This window comes from Symphodus melops, assembly GCF_947650265.1.
Source record: "Symphodus melops genome assembly, chromosome: 19".
Classification (NCBI taxonomy): Eukaryota; Metazoa; Chordata; class Actinopteri; order Labriformes; family Labridae; genus Symphodus; species Symphodus melops.
In genome coordinates this window covers 16,211,342-16,238,191 of record NC_136709.1, presented here as the reverse complement: position 1 = coordinate 16,238,191, position 26,850 = coordinate 16,211,342, and the positions used below count along the sequence as shown (strand labels likewise).

At 40.8% G+C, this 26,850-nt stretch overlaps 3 protein-coding genes across 6 annotated transcripts in view; 1 reads left to right on the top strand and 2 right to left on the bottom strand.

Moving 5' to 3' along the window:
• Nucleotides 1-552, bottom strand: part of fermt2 (FERM domain containing kindlin 2) — a 37,175-nt gene extending 36,623 nt beyond the window's left edge. For 2 of the 4 annotated variants that reach the window (XM_079369374.1, XM_079369375.1), the window contains exon 1: nt 327-552. The gene's annotated coding sequence lies outside the window, so the exon portion shown is untranslated. The remainder of the gene's footprint in view (nt 1-326) is intronic. The other 2 variants (XM_079369376.1, XM_079369377.1) reach the window with 1 other exon arrangement.
• The window catches only part of lclat1 (lysocardiolipin acyltransferase 1), a 290,110-nt gene that overhangs the window by 128,334 nt on the left and 134,926 nt on the right, over nt 1-26,850 (top strand). The gene's annotated exons all lie outside the window — the stretch shown is intronic.
• On the bottom strand, nt 3,065-25,094 carry ddhd1a (DDHD domain containing 1a). Its single transcript, XM_079370569.1, has 13 exons — nt 23,798-25,094; nt 22,308-22,484; nt 13,752-13,880; nt 12,828-12,975; nt 10,594-10,703; nt 9,702-9,808; nt 9,332-9,594; nt 8,587-8,662; nt 8,114-8,263; nt 7,745-7,809; nt 7,430-7,602; nt 6,594-6,791; nt 3,065-6,496 (listed from the first exon to the last, which is right to left on the bottom strand). Exons 1-13 carry the CDS (start codon nt 24,591-24,593, stop codon nt 6,309-6,311), a joined length of 2,580 nt encoding a protein of 859 aa, XP_079226695.1. The 5' UTR covers nt 24,594-25,094; the 3' UTR covers nt 3,065-6,308.

Genomic DNA, 26,850 nt, shown 5'->3' with positions numbered 1-26,850 from the left:
CTCCGCTAAAGTGCCACTTCACCTGTTAAAAATAACGGTAAAGGCACCCTTACAAATAGACAGAGGGGTTAATTATGTAAGCAGGGTCTGTTCAACAGCTCCCCGGCTGCATGCATACTCGTTTAGTCGGTCATTGAAGGAGTAAGTTTACTCAAAAGTGTTACTAAACGCAAGAAAATCACTTAAATCAGCAAAATGTTACTGAAACAGATGTTTGGTTTAAGCAACAGGGGCGGCACAACAAACAAAACCTCTTTTTCATATTTCATAGCGGCGAACGAGCCCTGCTTTGAGGACGAACATTAAAATGTGTAGCCTATACTCACCTTCACAAAGACGGAAAAAAAAACACTAAAACAGTCTACTACACGATTCAGAACAGGTTCCCCCTCTTTAAATCATGTATGAAGAGATTTTTAGACGACAAAAACAGAAAGAAATCCCACAAGAACTCGCTCAAGAAGTGAAGTATCCCAAACAGTTTCCCTGCAGGCTTTGGCTTAATGGAGTCCAGACTCCAGCCGTCCCTCCTCCTCCTCCCTCCCTCTTTCCAGCGGATCACGTCACTGCTCCAATCCCACTTTTCCTTTCATACTGGGAGCTTCGCTGGTCGCCTACTAGTCCCCTCTGTCACCTCTCACATACACACACACACACACACACACACACACACACACACACACACACACAGAGAGAGACTCACATTTAGACTCTCAAACACACTTTTATAGGACTTATGTATATTTAGGTGAGTTCTTTCTTTCAAGCTCATCAAAGGCGCCCTCCACCCCCTTTAGTTTAAGTGACTCTTTATCATTGTTGAAGTAGTATTTTTATATTTCATTTTCAGCTTTAACACATTTTAAAAAACCGTCAACAATCTTACAATCTCGGACATGTTTCACGTTTCCTCTAAAAGAAAAGCAAACCGTTTACAATGTAGTTTGTATCTGTTCTGTTTTTTTCTTTCTTTACGTTCTTCCAAAACATACAAATAAAAATATATCTCAATTCTTAATCTTGCGAGTAACTAAATCAAGTTGCAATGTAGCTAATAATATATAATGGGGCTTTTTTAAAAGTTTTTTTAAAAAGTGTTTATCATCTATACTCTATTGAAACATTATTACTAAATAGAGAGCATACAGGTGTGACGAAAATGAAGCAGGTTTGAGTGAGTGCTTTAAATTCAGTTTTTTTTCTACCCTTCACAGTGCAAAATTAGTATCAGGAGAAATGGAGCTGCAGTTAAGATTTCAAGCTGCCTTTTATGGCAAAAATGCTGCTGAGCCTTGCAGCAGCATCCAGGGACCCATGGGTCTTTATAGCTCCTTGAGTATGAGCGCAAAAAACAGAGTTGTTTTTTTTCTTTTGCTTTAAAAATTTCTAATTCAACAATTCATTTTCACTGATAAAACCCCTTTAAGACTGTGACATGCCAACATTAGCCATTGTACATAAATATCTGCGGTCTCCCTGACATATATTTAAGGTGCCTGTTATTGTAATGATGTAGTTGGGCTATTTGGAGGAATGTTAAAGTTGTAATCTTTTAGGTAATAAAATGATGAAATCTCTTATTAATCATGATTTTATCTGAAATAAGATTCTGTGCTCACACTGGAGCACAGAAGTTATATGCACAGCTGCACATGGGTTATAAAAGTGCAATATTTACATTTCAGATGTATTATGACATGTGACACATTGAAGTGCATAACAAACTGAATAAATAACTCAACGCTATGATTTTCTATAGTCTTAAACTGTTTGCAGATCTAAAGTATTGCTCTGTAACTGCATTGTGCAGGTAAATCATCACATTTTAAAAGCTAAAGTTTGAACTTGCAACAAACAAAAAAAGGGGCCATCACAGTATCTATTATGACAGCATGGCTTTAAAGTTTGTGTGAAAGTCAGCTTTTGGCAACACAAAAATGCACAAAGGTACCTCCAATAATATCATCAGGTTGATGCTCATGTCTGCTTTGCTGCAGGTGAGTTATTGCATTTTAGAAGTGCATTCAATCAACTTTCAGAGAAAATCTGCTCTTCTTCTTTCTTTCCAAAGCAGCTGGCCAATACACACTCTGCACTAAAGACCCATGAATCATTAGGGTTTCTGGCCTCCTCAGCTCCAATCCTCCAGCTCAGGAATCTGGGCCTTCAGACCCTCCAGTATGCATCAAAGGGATTTATAAACTCTCCCTGCAGCTCCTTCGTCAGTGTCTGGCACTCGAACCTGTTGCCTTTTATAGGCTGTGTTTTAATTGCAGAGTAAACATTGGAGTCGGTCAGATGCAGAGCAGGAGAGGCAGATAGTGAACTGGCTGACTGATGATGATGCTGATATGGATGAAGAGGAGGGGGGGGGGGGGAAGAAGACTGGATTGCAAGAACTTGACATTGTGTGCATAAACCATCTTAATGACATTAATCCAATTTTTCAGTGTTTTAAATAAAATCCATGTGGTCTCTGCAACCAAATTGGTGCTTTATACATTATGCTAATTTAAACCCACAAAACGAAAAGGGAGTGTTAACAACTGTCAAAATAGCTCAATTACTTAAGGGCACTAAACAGAGGCAGGAAAGCAGGTCACAGGACAACAGATGGTCAATAGGGGCCTTTGTTTCAGAATTACCTATAGATGACTGACCTCTTCTGGCCAACCACAGTACAGCAGGCCTAAATGCATTATTTAAAAGAATCCCTGTGGGTCTCTGCCTTTGCAGATGTTGCGGAACTGCATTAAAGCCCAAGTAACTCATGTGGAAGCCATGCTTGCTTGTGGATTACAATGTGGCCTATTCATGATCAATAAATCAGCTTTGTTATTCACACCAGGGGGGCTGCTGCCGTGGAAAGAATCTCAGTTTCAGATTAACAAACCGCTCCATTGTCCAACAAAATCAGTCTGGAAATGAGCGATGAGACCATCTTCCTCTGGAAATATCAACCTCCTTTTTCTCCTACGCAGCAGTAGGAGCACAAACAGAATCCAAATTCAATATTTTTTTCCCCCCAGCTATTATCTGTGGGTAGCAAGACAAGAAGCAGTCATTGTGTCCAAAAAAAGGAAAATGCTTTAATAAAAGGAAATAAATACAGTGCTTTGGATGGCAGTTAGAATCCATTACAGGCATGGGTTATTGCACAGCTCTAAGGACAGACAAAACATCTTTTTCAGACATCCATTCTAGGTTAGAGTAACAGTGGTACCTGACACGTGTCACACCTCGTTCATCACATGCCCGGTTAGTTTCAATGCTTTTTTCCTCTTTCCCCCTTAGTGACCGACGTGAGTAACGTGGCTGCTGTAGCTCTCTTACAAACCAGAAAACATTTTAAAGTCTGACGAAAAAACATCTCGATTCTTCAACTGAATGGCTTCAAACTGGTGTCAACAATGGTGTTGAATCTACAAAATATTGAACAGTAGACAGTTCCCTGATGATTGTGGTGCCTTTAACAAGAAACAAATATACTGTCATCATTCAAAAACGCTGTGCATTAAATGCTCATTAGGTACAATGTATTTCTTAAGTCATCCAGTCCAGTTGCTTATTTTTCCTTGATAGCAGGTCAAGTGGATACCGTTGGAAATCTGTGCTTGAATCAAGAATAGCTAAGGAAAATATCACGCACATTTTGGAGAAACAGTGAAGACCACAGACATTGGCAGAGGAGTCCACCTTCTCTCTTCATTACATATTTGCTGTGTCTAAGCCCCCCCTCCGAGTGACTCCAAATGCAGAGGCAACAATTGAACTTTGCATTACATGTCCAAGATCTCCAAGGTAACTTGCATGCTCGCTGCCAGAGTTGTGTTAAGAAAATGTCACAGGCTCCGGAAATTAATTAGAAAAAATAGAAAGGGGATTTCGTTTTCATAAACTGTGCAATTCATAGCTGATTATTCCATAAAATAAAATATCATTCATATCCCTCTCCCTTTTTTTTTTCTCCATGCTTCTAATTTAATTCACCGAGCCGCCTGGCTGGTCATCTGAAAGGCAGCCAGGTTTCAGTCAGTAAGCCTTTGCATATAAAAACACATTAAATGCCAATAAATGGGTTTGTCTTTAAGTGGTGGACCAGTCAACAACGGCTCTTGATCGTGTGCAACATTATAGCGGGTGCAAATTAAAACAAGCGTTTGATAACATCATAACAAGCAGGACACAAAGACTGACAGTAATCAAGCTTGTCACATATAACTAACCCTGTAAACATTAGATCTGAGGGTTCTTCCTTTACTTCATCCATGGCAAATGTCCTCTGAATGATTTGAATAGAAACCCATAAACAATCACGAGTGGTTTTCTCCTTAATAAAGAACACAAAGCATTTTTTTAAGATGTTTGTTGGCACTCTCTGCGATGTCTTCTCGTTGTTAACTATTTCAAATGACGCCATGCAACAGGACTATGTTTTGTAACTTCTGCATAATTAGAACTGGGTGTGTCTCAAAAAAAAAAAAGGACCACATCTGACAGGCATATGATTCATCATTACAGGAGTCATTTTTCTTTTTATAGCTGCTGAGTAAGGCAACAGTCATGATACGCAGCAGAAGTCCTTTCGAGACAACAAAAATCATGATTTTCCATCTCCATATTTCCAGTTAAGTTGCAAGTTGTGTTGGTAAGTTATAGACACATGCTTAGTGGCTGGAAAATTGGATTTTCAACACTAATGAAAAAAAAAAAAAAGACATTCTGACATATCCAAAGGGGAAAGTATTGATTGGTCACAAAAAAAGGCAAAGAAGATAGTTCATTTTGTGTGCAATGTATAACAAAAGCCTCCAGATAAAAAAAAAAAAAAATCCAGGTACTTCACCAAGTTGTTTTAGTATGATTTAGCATGAGGAATGCTAAGACCAAGCTGCTAACAAGCATGAGACATAAATGTTATTTGGCCGCAAGTTTGACTCGCCCATTCCCAAAGTTGAGATCTGGGTTTTATTCACAAGAGCCTAAAAGATTTTCTCTAGGAAAAATATTTATTTTGTTATTTTTTTTAAGACAAAATACATCTTTTTGACTGAATTCATCCACATATTAAAATAAAGATATAGCTCAGGAATAAATTCTCCCCGTAAGTTATCCTCAGTATAGAAGCATGGAAACGAGTCTGATTGAATGGATTCATTTTAGGAAATCTCTCTACTGATATTAATCATCAAGAGAGCTTTAAGCCAAACTGTGTTTAGGAAAATGAATATACACGTGCAGATCTTTCGTGTTCCTAAAGCCCCGGAGTGTCTCACTAATGATCCAGTGGGATGTTCAGCTTAACTGGTTTGTTAGAGACGCATTTTGTCTCTGGTGCTGGAACAAATCCTGTGCAGCTACAATGCAGAAAACTAAGCTCAAGAGAAAAGGATGTTTCAGTTAATTATTAAGGATTTTAAAGTCGAGCTTTGCTCATGATTTATAGGCTGGGGATCTATGCCGAGCGTCAAATTATGATATAAAGGAGGGGAATTTATCAAATATAATGTATATCAAATAAAATAGTTTTTTTTTCCTTCTTCATACTTCGACCATTAAAGGGATAATGCCCTAAAATTGTTTGGAAAAAGCTAAACAGAAAGAATCTGTATGAGTTTGGCTTCTTTTTTTAAAGGCATTTCAGTTGTTTGTTAGCAACTTTTTGAGATGGAGTAATGAAATGTTTGATGTTAAGATGAAAGTATTTGTTATGGACAAATATATCCCTCTCTCCCTCATATAAAAAAAAAAAAAAGAGTTGAAAAGCACAGACACAGAACAGGAAGCCTTAGTAACAGAGGGTGATAGGAGTAACAGCAGGCTCCAGGCTGCATCTACATGAGGGAGACATGATTGTAGAGACGAGAACTGTATGGGAAGTTTATCAACAGGCTACAGCCGTTTAAGGTCAAAACTTGGGAATAAAATTAGAACCTGGGTGCATCAAACATATAAGTCTCCTATTCCAGGTACGTATGTATCCTGTGGTCATACTGGCAAAAGGGTGCACCTCCTTAGGGGTTCTTGGTTCAACACTGTCACCCTTAGGGTGCACATTTGTGTCCTAAAGACAAAAACACACACAAAAAAAACAGAAGAATGCACGTCTTGGAATGAGGTCGGTTAGTAATGATTCCCAAGTTTTCAAGGAGCTGAAGTACAGGGAGATGTCGGAAAAATATAGATGACGACTTTACTTTAGTAGTTTGTGTGCAAGTTAATTAAAGAGGTTTATTTTCGTGACCCCGCCCCTTTAGGGATCCTGAGACACCTTTCAAGTGTGTATGTGTTGTCATGAATGTGCTGCCTCAGTCTGGATCCGGAGCATCCTCTTCTGGATCAGACGGATTCATCTTCTGCTTGTATATGAAGGTCAACAAGAAGAGTGCAATGTCATGTGAGCACCAGTAGCCTGTGTGCGACGTCACTGCTGACCAATAGCGACTCTCCACCAGACCTTCTCGCAGCTCAAAGTCAATCCGTCGCTCCAGCTCCACTGGAAGAAAGAAAATGAGGGTTTTTTAACATCCTGCCAATGAAACAACACAATTGAGAATCTCTCTTTGATATTGTCAGAGGTGAAGGGAACTAACGTGATGTGTCAGCAGTAGGTGAGGTTGGCCGGGTCAGAGTGGAAAGGCCATACGCTGACTGGCTTTCTGTTCGCTTCTGCTCCTCTTCCTCAGGGTTTGAAATTCCTTCAAGGCCTAAAGACACGGAGGGCTGACTGTTGGAGCGGGAGAAACGGGAGAAGAGGATGCCTCCGATGCCTTTCCCTATGCTTGCCGCTCCTGCAGTAAATGAGGAAGGGAGAGATTGAAAGACGCATATTTCAGAAAGCATATGGTGCATAACAAGTAAAAAAGAATAGCCTGCATACTTTTCTTTGTTTTCCCCCCTATGATTGAACTATTTCAAAGAGGAAGGAAGGCCAGAGTATGAGCTGATTTTCCAAACTCTCCACATGATGGCACTGTTGTCTTAGTACGTCAGTCCATTAAAGCATCTTGTGTTACTTAAAATATTGAACCGCACAGGAGAGTGGGCCTTTCACCTACAGACTAAGTGCTATCTCCAGAGTGAATTTTTAATTAGCTCTGTTGTCTCTCTGAGTTTTCATTTGCTTGGTGAACTCTTTGTATTTCCCTGTGTAGGTTTTAAATGAACGTTAGAAAGAGTGCCCGTTTAAAGTCAAATTACTCCTCTCTAAAGAAGTCAAACTCACACATATGTTGAAAGTTCAATAACTGCCAAGTTTTAATTTTATTTTTTTTCTTTCAACAATATTAACAATAAAGTATTGTTGTATTAAACAATATGTACATCAATACCTTGAGGAACTGTTCTTCAAAATAAGGGGAGCTTTAAAACGATTTGAGCCACGTAGTTATTGAATGCATTTTTTCAAGAAGGAACAGCAGAGTCTCACCCAGTATGCTGGCCTTGCCCAGGTTTGTGATGGACTCTCCGTAGTGCCTGCGTGCCAGGACCGGTGAAGTGCTCGGGCTGGGGATGCTCTCCGTGTCAGATGTGGGGTCTTTGACGGGGTTCAAGAAGGTCGGCCGGACCTCTTCATAGGACGTTGGATTAGTGGCACTACACCTAAAAAGAAAAAAATATTCAGAACAAACATCGTATACCATCAAAGGGGAACTTCAAATGCTATTAGAGTTAGGCTCTTTTGTTTAAAAAAAAAAATCAATACAAATATGTTGCCAAAAAACAAAACAAATTACGTTCTTACCAGTGTATCTGAACGGGAGCAATATTGCTGTAATGTTTAAGGATGAGGGGCTCCAGTCTGTAGGCCTGGACAGAGTGATATATACAGTTAGCTTACAGTATAAATAGTTTGTCAGTGCAAATTATTAATTCAAACATCTCGCTCAGTGAGTAACAAAGACCTCGTTGTTTTTAGCAGTGCACAACAGAAAAAAAGGAAAGTCCAGAAAAACAACAGACACCTTCTTATATCACAATGTAAAGGTGTGTGGTCTGATTCAAAAAGAGTTAAGAAAACAATATAAAAAGTCTTCAATTGTTGTCATAACGCTGAGTCAGAGAGAGGAAAAGAGACCATTCATATGGGTTGGGGCAAATGAGGCAGACTGACCACAGGATCTGTGGGGTGGAAGACATTGAAGAGCCTGCTGCAGATGGAGGTGGGCAGAATGTGGTCCTGGTGGCAGCTGGAACCGGGGCGGATCCCCCTCAGGGCCAAGAACACTGCCAGAGGAGAACCCATGCAGAAAAAGTTCTCCACCTGAGAGACATGAGGTGAAAGATGCTCAAATGTCCCACAGAGTGTCTTTAGTTTTGACACAGTTAACACATCTTCAAAGCTAGAGGCAGCTAAGCTACAGAAGTGTTTCTGTATTATCTTTCTGATGACAACATACAAATGTTTACTATGATAAGCATTACCATGAACAACAATGCAACATTTAGTTTTTTGAATAAAGTAAAGTGAAAGACTGCACATGGAGGCCAGTCAGGAGGGGCAGCTCTAAGTCTATAAAATTCACTTCTCTCTCTTGTGCTGCCTCTTCTTTCTACAGTTTAGTTCCCATACAGCATGTAGCATACCTTAAATTTGAGGGCTGGTGGTGCGGAGGGTTTAGAGGCCTCAAGTGTTTGGAGCTGATTTTCCAGTTCTCTTAACCTGTTAGAGGCACCAAGAGAAACGTTGTTAATTAACGAGTATGAAAAGTTTCTGTGATACCAACGCTTTCAAATCAGACCCATCAGTATCACACTTCTTTTTGAAATCACATCACTGAACGATGAAAACATTTAGTCACATAGATTTAAAAAAAAAAAAAAGTCTTTGAGTCAGCAGCAAAATGTCACTTCCCTACAGCTTCTTAGTTTGCAAAAGCAGGGATCTGATGTGCGAGGCAGAGAGATATGTTTGAAGCCTCTTCCCCTCCCTTTGTGTACCCAGCTGCATCACGAAAACAAAAAGCAAACACAACTTGTCCCGTGACAATGGAGTAAATGAGCAGCTTGCTAAACACTGCCAAAAAAAAGAGAAAAAAGACAGGCTTGATGGTTTCGGGTTCGAAACATTCAGCCTATTTATTTTTTGTCTTCTGCTGCTACATTCACTTCTCACCTGTGCGCCGACGGGAGTGGCCGCACATTCAGTAGTACTTGAATTTCCCTCGGGATCAATAAAGTATCTATCTATCTATCTATCTATCTATCTATCTATCTATCTATCTATCTATCTATCTATCTATCTATCTATCTATCTATCTATCAGCAGTCATGTATCAGCATTATATGAGGCTTTGCAAGGAGTCACAGAGTATCTACGTAGGCAGGATACCTATTCCGCGTGTGCCGTAGCTGCTCGAGAACATGCCGCTCCTCGTAGGACATCCAGCGCAGGTCGAGCTCCTCCTCCACGGCGTGATGCTCCTGGAGACAGAAGCGCACAGGATCCCATCCCGTCATGATGTCATAGGTGATGACGCAGCCGAGGGAGTGCGACACGATGGACACTTTCCCCCCTTGCTCTTCAAACTCAGGGTTCCGGGAGCAGAAAAGTGAGTACAGTCTGTTAAGCTCCTGTGTTAGGCCCTTGGTAATCTGTAAAAAGGGGGGGGGAGAGAGAGAGTTTAAGAGAAGTTCAAAGGACAAACAACAGATTCACACAAAGATTCTACTTCTGGTTAAAAGAATTGCGGGACTCTTACCTCATCCCGGTAAAGCGGACTGTTGTAGTACATGATGTCCATGGCACTGCTGTTAAGAAGATCCCTCAGTCCTCTCACTTTATCTGGTGTTATTGAGTCTACCGTATCTACAAAAACAAAGCACCAATACAGCAGTTAAAAAACACAGATTCAATGTCACATACGGTAGTTCCTGTATTTATACAATCAGTTTCCCATTACTCAACTATACAATATAAACTACCCCAAAACATTAACTCTAATCACAAACTCGACATTTAACAAAGTTCGTAAATTTGGGGGTTTGTTCGACTCTGAAGCACCGTAAGTGATTTGTGTTCTCTCATATTTTCTGTGGTATGTATCAGATTCCTTTCATCCGTTTGTAAACCAGCATCATAATAACATAAAGCCATGCATATGTTGTATTAGGACATTTTTTACAGGAAGTAACCATGCTTAGGACCCGTTTGTCCTGGAGCAGTGGGAGAGCAGGCCGTGCAGGCCAGCGGGGGCATCGAGCGTAGTGTGAGTGCGCCCTTAAGGACATTATAAAGACCACAGCATTTTGGCTCAAGAAAAGTAAATAATCATAAAAAGATTATTTGAATTATTTGTCGTACTATTACTGAGAAAACAACGTTTTATCAAATATGTTCTGATCTGATCTCAACATGCTCCGCCACTGTTATCCAGGAAATGACAATAGTTAGGACATGTTGTGAGGTTACGGTTCGCTGCTGTCCACTGACTCCACACACACAGTTCTGTTGGACATGACTCCTTTGATGCTTTATTAGAAGTACACAAGATAAACACACCGAGTACATAATAAACAAAGTATAATAAAGTGCTCACACTTAAGCAAACACTAAACAGAAATAGTAGTAAAAACTAAAAAAGTCAAACTGACCTCCATCCAGTGCAAGTTTGGAGCGCCACTCAACGGGCAGGAACTCTACGTGCTCTTCGTTGTGCTCTGAAAAGTGCTTCTCCTCCATCTTCCTCACACCCTCCCTCAGCCTGGATACACACAAAGTAAAAGGACCATAGAGTATATGAGGATAATGCTGCACACAGCTCGGTTTCCGTAAGAGCGTATTGGGTTAAATGTTGACTTCTCTGTCAAAAATTTCAGATATTATTTCGTCATCTCATCATTTGGTAAACATCCTGTACGTTCAGTTAGTCCTGTGATAGACTGACTTAAGACATTGCATGTTTGCATTTGTTCTCTCGCTGACTTTAATGACTGTCTGTGAAAAAAAAAAAGAAAAGAAAAAGAATGACGCCTAGTTTTCTGCTCACTGATGCAGCAGCTTCACTCACGCAGCACTCACACACACATACATGCAATGGCTGCAATTCTACTGGTCCTATATGGGGCAGCATTAGCTCACAGGATCTACTTAATACACAAAGAGAAAGGGAAGACGGGTGTTGACATGGGTTAATGGACGGCTGAGAGAGGCTTTTAGGACGCTGGTTGGATTGTGGGTGGGGAACCTAATGCAGGTTTGGACAGGACTGTAAGAAGTCTGGTGCGTCTGCAGGAGAGCCTAAATGTTCCCAGGATGATGCCAAAAGCATTGATTCTGTGCTGCACCTACAATGGTTGCTGCTGTTTAAGGTTGATTATAAAAGGCAGTAAGGTTTGCACATGTTAGGTTTAGCAGAAATAGGTCTGACTGTCAAACTTCAAATACCCTCTTTTGATGACACGTATGAAATGCAAAGAGCTAAAAAGTCATTCAGGTTCAGAACAAAAACAAAAACAATGAACAGGCTAGACATGTAAGGTTGATCTTTTCCTCCTGGCTAAGAAAAGCACATGTGCTCTAATCCACAAGGAGCTGGGAATGAAGCTTAAGGTGCAGCTTGACATGGTCTACTTTACCTGCTTAGCTGACCTAAGCTGGGCGGCAAGGCCCCACGCTAACAGAGTGACACATAGACACATATAGCTGTAATGGTCATGGTCATGGGCCAGTACGCAGAGTGATGTCATATACAGTCAGATAATGTTGTTTCACAGCCAATCACACAGAAACAAAAAGGGCTGAACGAATCTGAGGTGATAATTCAAACCACTTCACTGGTGTCTGAACCCCACTGTGATGATTTGCTTTATCGTGTTTTAAAAGGCGGAAATAACTGTAATACCCACACAATTAGGATGTAAACATGTTTCACATTTCCCTGGAATATTTCCTTCAGCTGGTTTGCGCTCATATTGCACAGTTTTTGTATTTGCCCATGCAGCTAAGCTCCCTTGTGTTTACTCAGGTTTCGGTGCGTTCTGCCCCCTCGGCTTACTGCAGGCTATTTCATACACAAAGTAAAAGAACAGCAGGAGAAGAGTGGGAAAATGTTGAGTTGAGGGGAGATGAACAGGTGCTGTGTAATCAAGGGAAACGCTTTAAAATACTTCAAGTCTTGTAATTATGGGTTGCTTGAGGTAAATACGGAGAACGATTGACAATGACAGCTGATTTAGTTAAAGGAAGCTACCATTCATCCTGGTCTTGAACAAGAAAGGTATCTGGAATTAACTAACCTGTAACCTGTATGTCTTAAACCCCACAATTCAAACTACCTGAAAGGAACAAGACATAATCCCTCTTTTGTTGAGAGACCGGTTTGGAAAGGAAAATAAAAGCAACAGAAAACAAACTTTGTAGCTATTCAAAAATCTTTTCACCCAAGGGTGATTCTGAAATTAATAGTTGATCAGGCCCATTGTGGCCCTGATTTCCTCCATCTGACAAAAGTCACAATTTTTGCTCAGGTTAAGACTGACTTTACTTCCCCTGATGAGCTCAGGAGAAAGTCGTCACAGCACCAGTTTTAAATGTTCAATATTTTCAATACAAAATCTAGGATCCAGAATCCGACATGTACAGCGAAGCCTCTTACTGATGATCGTCACCAATTCTTGCTACCCACCCTTTTAGTCATATAATTACTCCCCAAACACCATAAGTATCTCACTGGACGACAGATGACATATCTGAACGGTTTGCATTCTCTTGTCTGTTAGAGATGATGTGTCATGATTCTGTAATAGACTCATCTGACACATTGAGCTCCTTTACAGAAAACTATGATCTGTCTGAACCCAGCATCACTGACATAAAAAAAACTCACATTCCAGTGTTTTTAATGATACGACCCTGGTCCATCTTCTGTCCTATTCCATGAACCACGAAGACGATGTGCGTAGTCTGAGGGGGTCTGTCCTCAGGCGAGGCCTCCTCGACAAAACCTCGATGGAGCCGCGTTCCACTGCTGGAAGCTGCAAAAAGACAGAACATGGTTGGACATTAGAGTCTAGCTGTTTGGTTGTTGTACTGCAAGAAAAGGACATTTTATAACAGACTGCACTATGTCCTTTGTAGTGTGTTGCCAAATACACACGGCCACCGAGTTTACTTGAGGCCTATAAATATCTCATTGAAGGTATTTAAGTCCATGCTGCTCTGAGTCCAAAGGGGCCAGTAGGTGAGACACAAAGTCCATGACTAAGACTCTTTGGTAACACTTGTATTGTGCCTGGAGGGTGAAGTGCACAAGACTATATAGAAACACAGTCATGTGCAGTGCAGCTAGCTGATAGCAGCCAATGGAATTCGCTGTCTAAATAGCACGAGAAGATTTAACCTCAAAGAGTGTTTGTCTATTGAAAAAGTCTTTTTCTCGTAATCTTTGAGTGGGAGATGAAAAGCTACCGCAGTGATCGTAAATAAGTTCACATCAATTCAATAAGTCAGACGAAGATGTGGGACATGGGGTCAAACAGCAAATGCCAAATGTTTGGTTACACTTTTTACAGGCCATTTAAATCAAGCCTAGTCCTTGAAGACAGCACATGGACATTGCGTGATTTTCAAAGCTAATCCAGTTAAGATTAAAATGGCGGCACACTGTGAATGTAGCTGTAAGTAACAGGTGACTGAGAGGTGCAGATCGTGGACACAGGTTTCCTATAGCAGCTCTAGCCTGGATATCCTAACTGGTAGATGTAGAAGTCATTAATGCAGGGAATGGCGGTGACATTTTGCTCATACAGACCTTTGGAAAAGCCCAGCTTCTGTGTGACTGTGCGTGCTATTTTGGATGTGGTGGCGTCACTGTAGAGGTACACCTCATCCACGCTGTGCCAATCCACGTGGGTTCGACTCAGCTTCAGGCTGTGGATGGCTGCATGGGAGGGCAGGGAGAGAGGAGTGAGAGAATGAATGGACAGAGCCAAAAAGACGAGGGCATTGGCAGATGGTGTGGGAAATAGAGCAAAGAAAAAAAGGGGTAAAGAATCAGGGAAAGAGAGGAAGGGGGGAAAAAAGGTTCACGGACACAAAAGTGTGATTACACACTTCGGAGCGAGAGCAGAGGGACAGAGATTTAAGAAACTGAATCAGAATTACACCGAGTTGTGATGAATGCAGCACAAAAACGCTAAAAGCTAGCATCAATCTATTCACACAGCTCAATCAAACTCAGTCTGGAGCATTTGATCTGCAGGTGGAAAGAAAACACATCAAACTATCTCATTGCATAGTTCAGCTCTTGCTCGTCTGTCCTGCTCACATGTAAATCAGTCTCAAGACATTTTATCAGCTCTTTACAAATTCAGTTCAAATGTTCTGTATTGCTGCTTCACAGTGAAATGCAGCGACGAGAGCAAGTAAGAGCCGAGGTATGGCTATAGAGGGTCGGCCGTTTGCTACAGAAACTAGGAGAAATGAAACTGGTTGACTTGAGGGATTTATTCATGTTTCTGCAGCATGCCCTTTAAAATGTCCTGTGCAGTCAAGTTCATGTGGATAAAATAGGCGGAAGACTTTGGCGCAGGTCCAGTGGACAGTCATGGCTCCTAATACTGGTCTGAACCAATCTGGGGATTATGCTTGCCAAATGTGACGAACTTGGTGGAATAACATTTTTTAAATGACCTTTTTTTTCTCTTCTCAATCTTAAGAGTCTGGGCTGAAAAATTAAACGCTAAGAAGTGTTATTAATAATAATAATAATAATAATAATAAGCAGCTCACTGAGCACCTAATACTTGAAATATGTTGTAGATATTTCATGTAATTTCAAAAGAAGGGAGGCATAATCTAACGTCAATATAAGGTAACATATACTTTGGTTATTTCCACCAAGTCTCGTGTGTGTCACATGGTTGACCTCAGCTGGGTCTCTGCTGCAGGCTGGCTAATTTCTACATCCAACCAGCATGATTGCGTCATTGGGTAACGTGAGGACAAACAGTTTTAACACTTTAGTTCAGATCCGTTCACTCCACAAATGGGATGGCTGCCCCTAAAGGAGAAGAGTTGACCAATGAACAGAAGTGTTGGAGTTGAAGGGAACAAGCTACATTTGGAATCACTAACAATAACATTAACAATAAAGCTCTTTTTCATTTGAATGAGACGTGGGGATTTAGTTTCTTCTGTCACATGTTTCCATTTATGTCTGCAGATCGTCATGTAAACCCACTCCCCAGCAAAGCAATCATATGCTTACAACTACCACCACGTAGAGAATCTCTAACCCATATAAGATAGCAGCAGCAAAAAGGAAACAACCAACAGCTCAAAGAAGAGAAAAGTTCACTCTTTATGTTGGCTTAACTCAAACAGTTTAAAGTGGCCTCCTTTCCTCATCGAGCTTCTTGACTTACTAGTGAGGACGAAGGAGAAAAGGATGGTGGTAGGTGTCACAAGACCTACACACCGTCTTCATGGGGAGGAGGGTGAAGCCACTTCAGATTGTTGAGCTTAACTTGTAAAACAGGAGGGTTTTTTTGTCCAGCTAGAAAAGAGAATTGCCTGATTTTTTTCCCCGTTACATTGCTTTTATGGATAATAATTAAATGGGATTTTGTTTAAAAAAAAAAAAAGAAAGAAAAAAGAAACTGAATCTATGATGGCGTGATAATTGCAGACACTTCCTGTTTTACAATGACAGATGATGCAAGGGGAAAGAATGGGGATCAAAGTGGACGGAGGAGCTGGCTGTCAATCTAGAGTACTCAAGAATCTACTCAGGGACTTCTCTAACACTGCTCACATAGATCGCAGTGGCACACAGGAAGAAGAAACGTAAGTTGAAAAGTAGAGGACCAGGGACAATATTAAGAACAGTAAAGTGAGGGGGGGGGGATTGGGAATACTGTTGACATGTGTGGGAAACAAGGATGCGTGAAGGGTTTGGGAAACATGAAGATGCTGGACTGGAACTGTTAAGAGTGTTGAGGGAAGCAGTTTCTGTTTCCTTGGCTTTAGCATACTAAATGACTTTTATATAGTTTTCCATGTCATGTACAAACAGAACACTGGTGTAATGTCACACATAGTACTTTACCCTATTCAGGACAGTGTGTTTGGAGTGGCTGTTAAATACAAAACACAGACCACTGGTCTTTTTCTGATTTGTTTAGTGCCAAACCAACAACCTAACAAATTATACGAGTCCTATATTATACATGTAAGATGCATTTTCACTACAGTTTTCTTTGAGCGGCAACTTTTGGCCAGTAATTAAAATATTCATGCCAAAGTTAGCTGTAGCTCGTCTTGCCGCTTAAATGGTGCTTCTGAATGGTGTAGGTAGGACACAAATTATTAAAGGTAAAATCTGATAGAAATCATTATGGGTAAAAAGTAATGTAGGAAGGGACTTCTGCTTTAAGAAGTGGTCCTTTGGGCTGATGATTCAAATCCAAAATATTGAATATAATTATAATATTGGATATTGATGTAATGTACAAAAAGGAATTCTGCATCATGTTTTGTAATAATGTATGTGAGGCAGGACAATAATAAGCTTCTCGAGATATCTCTGTTGAGCAGTTTTTTTTCGATGAGGGTCAATAAACTCAGGCCTAGGACAGTGTTGGACCACTTGATAACTGGTTAAGGGGCTGTAGTAAAGAGCCACAATGGCTCCTCTGTTCAGATCATCACTTTTGCCTGGCTCTCAACAGAGAGCTTTGTTCAGTGCTCTCAGAGCGAGAGCTGGAGTTGGTGGTTCATTAATGATGGTCATACTGCCACGAGGGATGAGAGAAAGAAAGAGATGAGAGAGAAAGTGGGAGTCGAGGCTGAAGGGGGGGAAAAAAAGGGTAAAACAAAGGGTGGGTTTTTGAGGACTAACTTATTTATCCTCTGGTTTGAGGGGTCTTCACACAGAGTTTTTTTGGCTCACTATCTCAGCAAGAAGATAAGAGACACAAAATGCTTCTTCGAAAAAGCAATGATAGCTGTTCTACCAAACTCTGGGTCACAGCACAAGGGGGAGGGGGGGTTCTAGAAACTAGGCCCAGTTAAGGCTGCAATGGAGAACTGGGAGAGCAGCATAGATCCATTTTAACACAACCATTTCAAACAGAGCCTAGCTCTAAACAGAAGATTGAAGAGGTGTTCACCACAACAGAGAGGATGATCTAGTTCCATAAGGACCTAGGATCTACTAGGAGAAAGGGTACAGGCTAGCAGATCTAATACAGCAGAAGTAAAGAAAAAAAAAAGTATTTGGCATTTTACAGTACCTTGGCAGCGTTTGCGCTTGTGACATGTAGTTTTAGCACTCGTCTGATATCCACTCCATTTGAACAGAAAAGGGAGGTAGAAAGGGGGCAGGTGGGAGAGAACTAACAACCAAAAGAGAGTGAGTAATTGCCATTACCCTTGAGTCAATCACAGAGACTACCACTGTCATCATAATTGAACAGGGCAATCTATCAAGGAGCGCTGCGATCAGGTTCAAGGCCCTGGACACAGTTCCTGTCCTGGTTACAGACAGAAACTGGAAGCCTGGATCATAAAAAAAAAAAAAATTCTAACAACTACTTGGTAGTAGGTTGGGAAACCAATGAGCCAACAGCTCAAACTGCAGCGCTGCTTGACATTTGCCAAAGATGACTGAGATAGGGTCTGTTTAACAAAGTTAACTATTATTACTATTCTTTTAAAAATCTTAATGATTTCTTTAAGCGCATTTATTACAAACTTAGCAGTATGGTTAGAAAAATATCATGACTGTGAAACGCTTCAATAGAGTTAAACATTAATTCTCCTAACTTGAGTCATGTATTGTGTACACATGACTGAAACAACAGCAATATTGTAATAGGGTCGCATGAAGACCGCAAACCAGCTAACACCAAAAAAAAGAAAAGGAAAAAAAAAGACAAAGAACACAAAACCTCACAGATACCTGACACCATTAAGGGCTGCTTATGTTTCAGTTTAGAAGTAATTTGCATTATTTTGTGTTTCCCACAGAATTACGTGATCAGAACTTTGTCAATGTGAACATGTAAGACACGCAGCACACGACCACTCTTCAGTCTTTGAAGTGAACGCAGCGCTCTGTACCAGAGTTGCAGCTACACACTTCAGCAGGCTGTTATGTTTGAAATGTGAACCTTTTTTTTCATCGTCGTTACACACAGGCACCAGCTGATACCTGCGTGAGAAAACCCGGCACATTGAGGTTAAACTGAGAAAAGTCACAGCAGCGTTGGAAACCAAGTAACCTGAAAGATCAACATTTAACAACCACTTCCTGTGTTAAAGTCCGGGATTGATTATAAATAGATTTAAAAAGACTTTCCTCATATTTGTACAGCACATCTCTATGGCACACATGCACTACTTAGGTTTTAGGTGGCAGCATATTTATTTGAAACCGTGATGATGTATTTTGCATCGATCAACGGGTCAGATATTTCTTTTACTGAATAATACACGTCAATATTTTTTTTTAAATGACACATTACTTTAAAATAAAAGTAAATCCGTTTCACTATATCTGCTTTATATTGATGTCTTGAACAGGCGTGTAAAAAGCCCATCTTTGAATTTGTTTATCAAATCAGCAGACTTCACAAGTCTCAAATCTGACTACATCATTCACCCTGTGAAAACACAGACATCAGACTTGCAAATGTCAGCAGAGAGTCCTTCAGCAGAGGTGAGAGGCTGCAGAGGACGACAAACAGGAGACCTGCTGAGTGCACAGGAAGTTTGCTTGCTTTCAAAGCTATTAGTAAAGTCCATTTGGGCATTAGAGCACTGATGGAGCCCATAAATAGGAATGCGCTTATGACTGGAGTATCTACTATGCATACAATCCTCATAAGGCTGTACTGTACCTAGAGTCAATTCAGTAGTGGAAGTTTGAAGTGAGGCTTTGGGATGATTTTTTTAGTCATCTGAAGGCACTATTGGAACTTAATCTAGATCAGAACATATCATTTGTGTCTACTGTTGTGACTGTGAGTCATATCGTTATTATTAATGGGTAGAGGACATTCCATCATCATTTCAATCATATCTGTTATCTTCAGCACAGATGACAAACAAGTTTAACAGACGTTTGGCTAAAAAATAAATAGAAAACAACATTTGTTCAGAACCCTAAGAGCCAGTCATTTGATGTGTTTAAGCATTTGTTATTATTCATCCAGTGTGTTCCCTGTCTCATCTGCTGGTAGAGTAAATACGCAGCTGAAAGTGTACTGAACACAAACTAACATGCAGGCCTTGCCTACCCAAACAATATCAAATAGTTATGCTGACTCTGTGGCCCAGCCTGCTGGATTTATTTTTCCTTGACGTCTGAGAAGCCAGACAGACCAGGACACACCCTACAGTTTCCTCCAACGACTCACAGCACTACACCCATACACACACACACACACACACACACACACACACACACACACACACACACAACTCTTAAAGTGAATGGACAGATCCTCTCTCAACACATTTCTTCTTCTTTTTTTTTGGTTGCTTTAATTTTGTTGATTAAAAAAATCTGAACAATAGGAGAGTAAATCAAATCAATTAAGTGAAATGTTTGAATGGGTGTGCATTTTCATCCTCAATAACTGAATTAAGCCCATGATCACCCATGCCCATGAGTTTCCCTAAAATAACAGTATATGTCAACTGTCAGCAGCAGGCTCTCTTTATAGTTAAGAGTTAAACAAACAAACATATATATATATATATATATATATATATATATATATATAAAAGCAAGAAGAAACTCAAGACTTCTATAAACAGTACATGCCTTTAAATTCAATTCAGTGCTTTATAAGGTTCACTAAAGCCTTCAAATAACTCCTTAATAAATCTGAGATTGTGAAAGAACTGCTGCGAAAACAACTTCTGCTGTTTATTACTTCAGCCATTAACCGGCTAATCCTCTGCATCAATAAGCCATTTACTGTTTGCCTCCCTCCTTTGTGTTTGATAAGGAATTAGCAGAAAAAGTGCATTCGTATCACGAGTGAACAGAACATTCATGTCCTATATGTAGGCAGCAGAAGTCCTGCCCACATGCAGTTTCACGCCTGCATAGCACCCGATATGCCGACCACATGACTTCAGCTTTGCTAACCTTTAGTCTCAGACACAAGGAGAAAAGAGGATGAGAGTAGAGATAGGAAGGAGAAGCGGTAGCAAGAAGAAATGTATGTACATACACTGCAGCAATGTCAGAGCACGGCTCGCTGGCTTTATGGTCCATTGATCAAATATAATGCTGTCAGTTGAAGGCAGCCTTCCTATGGCTCCCAATTGCTTCAGATTATCAGTTCCTTGATCGAATATTCTACAGTAAAGGCTCTCTATAACTGAAACCAAACAAACAGTGTGGTGTGAATTAACGGCACACACCACTTGCTTTGCTTTGACGCTCTGCTAAATATAGGAGTGGGAGACAATGTGCCAACAAAAGGCAGCAGGAGGGTTTCAAACAGATGCTCACTAATTCAATGTCCATGCATTGAAGGAGATATTAAAAACATGTAAAAATGTAGCAAGCGTTTAGTTTTAATAACACATACTGTCCATGGAAATAATCATTTGAATGCAATCGTCTGCCTTGGACAGCTGTACTAATACAGCTCACAGACTGGACAAGTTAAGGTCACATGATCCATGTGCTGTGCAGAGCTGGGGGCCTCCAAGTGTCACACAACCAATTTGCTTTGCCCTTGGCTTGCATTTTATTTCATATATACTGTACGGGCGGCTTTCATATAATCCAGTCTATGATCTTTTGTCCTCTGTGAATGTTTCCATACACAGACACCTGCTTCTATATAGATTTTTTTTTTTGACTGATGGTGTTTACATGTAAATGAATGCACACAGACCAGCAGTGACCTTCCCGTTTTAGTCCTGAAAGCTTCTCTGATTCAGTTTGGGGAAGTGCTGGAAGCTACGAGAACAGGACACAAAGGCCAGCCTACTATAATCACTTTCCTCTGCTCTGTACGTGTCTTTATTTGAATAAATAAATCCTGAAAAGTGGGAGGAGGCGACGTGTGACGTGTTGGCAACAGAGCCTCGAACTCGCCGCAAGGCGAGGCCGACACTTTTTGTGATTATTAGTCATTTAGCACAGATGATAGAGTCATTAGTTCGGGATTCGGTTGCGTATGTTTGGATGCGCGTTTTAGTGTTTTTATAAAGCAGGCTTAACACTTCACAGCATTTTAAGAAGTTGTCTGTATCTTTTTTTCTCTGCTTCTTTCTATTTATCTGCCACTTTCAAACACCCACACACACATTCATCAGCAGTGAAAGTCCTGTAGATCTGACTGCCTCAAGGAGACTGCTGAATCAAAGGACCTCTTTCTTACTGCCTGTCACAACTAAAGCCTGCTACATTTTGCCCGAGCCGGCTCTCCGGGAGAGCGTTTGTGCCAGAATGTACGAGCAGCACCTGCTCTACACTGGGAGCATGACATGACAAAACCTACACGCACATGAATAGGAGCACCTGCTCCATTCATTTCTCTCAACTGAGGATTAATGCCAGTGTCGGCTGAGCTGTCACATGCTCTGTTTTTGACTCACCATCACTTTTCTTCTGGCTTTATTATGAAGACTATTACTTTACTTTTTAATAGAATACCTCCTATGACACCCAAGGGAGCACTTCATCTCTGCATGGCTCCAATAGAGCACATAAGAGTCATCTTTTGCAACATGCTGCCGAACTGGACAAAAGCACTGCATGGTGGATGAATTTAGAAGAATAGAAGTATATAATATAATGATTTGACTTTCTGTTTAAACCCTTTAACTCCATGACAACATACAGTGCACCATCAAAAGTTGTAAGAATGACATTGTAATGTTTATGGAGTAGTCATTGTTTTAGTGACTACAAGATCTTATACTGCGTTTAGCTTACTAGGTGTGCGGCTTTCAGCCAATCATGAACCATATTCACACAGCTGATTGCCTGATATCAAGCTCAAGCTAAGAAGCTCAGGTGTTATAAACAAAACTAAAGGTTCTCTCGTTGGGTTCTTGGTTGTTAATGGTTTAAATGAATTTGGAAATGTTCTAATTTCCCCTGATCGATCAGCAAGTTAAGAGTGCATTTAAGGGGCTGGAAAGGTAAAAAGACATATTTGCTGCCATCGGTCAGAAGTGGAGGAATGATTGTGGTTTGTTAGATTCAGTACATTTAAACAACAACATAATAACTCAGTTTGATTTACCAAGCCTGCCCATGAGGTCGTTAAATGACTGCCCTGTAAATACAGTGATTTCTTGAATTCAAACCACCTCTCTCTCTCTCTCTCACCATCTTTGCTATCGACTGTCTTCACCACCAAATCCGTCTCAAATGTGTCCTGCATTTGCTGCCCGCGGAAATGGTTCAGGTGCTCCTGCTCGATGAGGTCACTTTCCTCTTCCTCCAATGGGAGCCAGGTACCGTCAATGAACCACTGACCTCTCATGACTGGAATGTGGTCTTGTTCTGAAAGAAAGTCAAAACAGAATGGGTTTCGAGACAAAAGAAAGGCTGTATTACAGGAATGCATTATGGCATTATGGGGTCCAGACACTAAACTTAAAGTTAAAAAAAATCTAGGTTTTGGTGTATTTCTCATGTCACCTTAAAGTAAAAATCCTTGACAATAACAGTTCTATAACGCTCACTATCTAGAAACCAAGTGCTTTGCCTTTGATGTTAAGTAATTACCGTTCAACTCAACAAGTCTGCCAAATCCAGGAGGGCCATGTCTCGGTGGCTTATGGAGGCCATTTTTGATTACAGTCTAGCGCGACATTATTAACAGAGTTCTTCTGGTGAATAACAATGTACAGGCAGCTCTGAATGTTGGCCGACTTCTTTAGAAGTCAGGCCCCTTTCTGTAGAGAGTACGACTGATCGTCTGTAAAAATAAACCCATGACCAAACTTGTATTTACAGATAAAGAGGCCCTCCACAACGCCACAGCTAAGATAGAACCACAAGATAGACACTGGTTGAGGCAGTAGATACTGTTCAGTCATTTGTTAAGGTGGTTTATGTCTGGTCTGAGACGATAAGTCTGTATGTTTCAAATGTCCCAATAAAGTAAAAGAGACCATTTCACTTTTCTGTTATATCTTTATGTCAGGAGATAAGGGTAAAAGACCATCTTTAGAGAGTATAACACCAACATACACCCCATCCCCAATTAGGCATATACTGTGCACAGGCACAGTCTGAGTGGACTACAAAGGACCTACATATACAGCATGATGAACATCCAGTAAAATAACTGCTCGTCTTTGTGTCCCTTTGCATTAACGTTAAAAAACTAGCTACCCATGATGAACCCTTTCATCGCTGTCGGGTTTGAGCGAGCCTTCTACTGCAGTGACCATCTTCATTTGTTCTCTCACTTTTTCCCCGGAATCTTTCCATTAATTTCAAAAAGAGCGAACAAAGCAGGACTCAGGAGGTTTCAGCAAGTAATAGATAATAGACAAACAGTTTGGATAATTTATGGGATACAAGATGGATGCTGGAATTGACTTCTGAGTGGCTTTAGGTCATTCATCTTTTGTGCTGTCAAGCAAGGCTACTGCAGAACAACTTATTCTAGTCTTTAATGCACGATGGAGCTGCTTTCTTTTTACACTGTGGCAGAAATACAAAAGTTGTTATTAAGTATGTAAGATGTATATGCAGCCAACTGGAGTTTAAGCCTAAAAATGAGGATTATGTGAGTGATTTAGTGTGTGTGTGTGTGTGTGTGTGAGTGACTTTTTATACTTTAATCATTTGTTTACAATACTCACGTTTCCAGTACACAGGGTTGCATTCCTTTTCTTTTATGTCCACCTCATACAGCCCTCCCCGGACACAAACGGGCTCAACGTTGATGTCAATGCTGTCAGGGTCTCTCTCCTCTGAAGAGACGGTGGATGTCTCCAGAGACCCCCGGCCTCCGTGCACACTGCTGGTCCTGGTCTCCACTGGCACTGCACCGTTCAGCCCCTTACTCTCCACTCCGTTATTACCACATTCATCTGCCCCATCGCTGTCATGGGAGCCTGCTGCACCCGGGTTTAACTCACAGTATTTCCGAAACATACGCTCAATTTTCAGCGAGTCATGTCCCACAAAGGGTTTCCAAGTTTTCTTGTCCTCCTTGTAAAACCAGCGGACCTCCTCGGGACCGAGCTCTGTTACGACCTCGTTGAAGCGGTGTCTGGAGCTGTTGGACCGCGACCTCTTCCTCCTCTCGAACAACGGACCCGCGTTGTTCCCATCGCTGTCGCTGTACTCCAGTGAGCTGCTGTCGAGGTAGGCTGTCGGGGAGCTCAGGTCCAACAGCAGCCTGTCCTGGCTGCCGTGATGTCTGGCGTGTAGAGGAGGCAGGTGTCCGTCCAGTCCCGACTGCACGGAGGACATCCCTGCCTGCATCGTGTCGTCCATCGGACTCATCTCATGACAGCACGAAAAAACATCCCCACCATAATCCCACTCCTTGTTATTGTTGGTGATGTTGACGCTGACCGGTGAAAGTGTACCGTCAGTGCCCAGTGAAGATTTCAACGTTGAGGTTTTGGCTGAAACATTAAAACTGCTCATAACTACCACGAACAACCCCAAACCTCACTACTTCCTCGTGCACCACTCCACGACAACGAGATTTAAACTGCCTAACAACGGCTATATCAAGAAACACAACACACGACGGTTGTCGAATACAAATACAAACAATAGTGAAGACCTTCAGACAAACTTCCAACGCATTTGCTTCAGTAACCCGCAGCTGCATTAGCTTGCTAGCTCGCTAGCTAAGCCAATGAAGCCGGGTTGGAGAAGCCTGCTAGCAACACCGCAACGTTGAAACTGGAGAAAACCTTTTCATTCTCCTTTAACCGACATAAACCCGCGTCGAACCACCTTCTCGATGCTGAGTAGCTCTAGTCCAGCTCGGTGAGAGTAGTGTTGCAGTCACCATACTTTGAGTGTTCCGGTCTCTGTGGGATTTCCGAGTCATTCGTCGTCCAGGTCCAAAAACAAACCTTGCATAGAGACAGCACTGTCGCGTGCGTGTGACTTGACAACTGACGCATAGATCACAGGGTTCGTTCGTGAACGCGCACGTAGAAATTGCGCGAATGTGACGACAGGTCATTTGAGTTTTTTTTCCTCCTTGTCCTCACTTTCATGAAAATGTAATCTTCTTGTCTTCCACTAGATGGAGACAAATATCAACCAATGTTTTTAGCGCCCTCAGATTCTACTGCAAATGGCCTTAGAAATATATATACATAAAAATGGACTGTAGCCAGGTAAATGGAAAACCCCCACAACCTACCGCTCTCCATCTATTATTATATTATTTATGTTTCTTTCGAATTTAGCTTTTTTTCTGTTCTAGTTGTTTTATTTTTTATTTTATTATCATTATACTCTTAATACCCAAGGGGAAATTAAGTGTTTTCACTTTATTTAAATAAATACATTGAGATATTAAGCCAACAAAATAGCAACAGTCTTGACTGATGACTTTTTATAGCCATCGAAATAAAGTGATAAAACATTTTAAAGGCCTATGATTACTTTGTACTGTTACATTTTGGTTGTGGTATCCTATGTTTTTGTTCTCTGAAAATTCCCATTTTCCTCTCATAACATGAAACTTTAATTGTTCTTATGCCAATGTAAAACAGGTAATGTACAGTCTAGACCACTTTAATATAAAGTGTCATGAGATAGGCGGATTTACAACGCTTGATTCAAACTTGACAGACGACATTGTTTAATCAGAATACACTTTTATTAAGGGCAGTGAGTCAAACAGATTTTTAGGAAATGTCCGCTTTGGTTTTACCTTATCTCTAAGAAACGGTGAAAGTCATTGTAATACATGAGAGGAAGGTGTGGGTATGTTGCGGCCGTTTGTGGGTTAATTTAGTGTTTCCCTGCACATGCGAGCTGTTTTAAAAAATGTGATGATGTGTGCTGTCGTTGCCATGGTGGTGAAGTGTGAAATCTTTCAAATGTTTTGAAATATTAGCTTAATCTTAAGATATGCAGTACCCTGACCTGTCACTAGAGGGCAGCAGTAGTCCACTTATTTTCAAAACTAGCTTCAAAGTCACAGCTGGCCTCCTTTGCAAGAATTCACCTTTTAAATCACTACTAAAAGGGGAACAAAATAACTGGATCAGACCAACAACATCTCTTAAAACTTAATTACGAACTGACCAAACACCTGAGACGTCTGAGACAGACTCAAAACCAATACCTACCGAATGTCATTTTCCCCCCAATCATATTTTTACACACATATATATGTATATATGTATATATGTATATATATATATATATATATATATATATATATATATATATATATATATAGTACTTTAACACTATTTGCATTCCAGTAAAAGGTCAGCATACAAGTCAGTTGTGTCACCGAATTCCAAACTCTATTTGGGATCCATCAATGTGTTTACAGCTTTGTGTGTGAGTGCATGAGTCTAGTGTGAGTTTCTGTTTGTGTCTTTGTGTTTATGAATGCATGTGCTGATATGTTTGTTTATGCAAGTGCATAGTTTGAATAATGCATGTTTGGTGTAGCCCTATTTGTGTGTGTGTGAACTGCTGTGTCCAGGTGATCCTGGGGTTCCTGGTGTGGTCTGTGGGGAGAGAAGGAGAGGGACAGCAGAGAGGCCCAGGCAGCTGTATTTGGGATAAACAGACATTACCCTGCTGTGTTCTAATTTACTGCAGAGTGGGAATTAAACTTTAAACTTGTACCGCCCCTCTGCAGTCCAAATCTCCGTGCTTCTTGCCATCAACAACCACTTGCACAATGTGCTTTATTAAA

Bases quoted from the DNA above. Each gene is read 5' to 3' on its own strand.
- ddhd1a (XM_079370569.1), bottom strand. From the start codon at position 24,593: ATGAGCAGTTTTAATGTTTCAGCCAAAACCTCAACGTTGAAATCTTCA. The intron at 13,881-22,307 runs GTGAGAGAGAGA...CCTCCCATGCAG, and splicing joins GACAGTCGATAGCAAAGATG to CCATCCACAGCCTGAAGCTG. The intron at 6,792-7,429 runs GTGAGACTCTGC...CATTTACTGCAG, and splicing joins GGGCAAGGCCAGCATACTGG to GAGCGGCAAGCATAGGGAAA.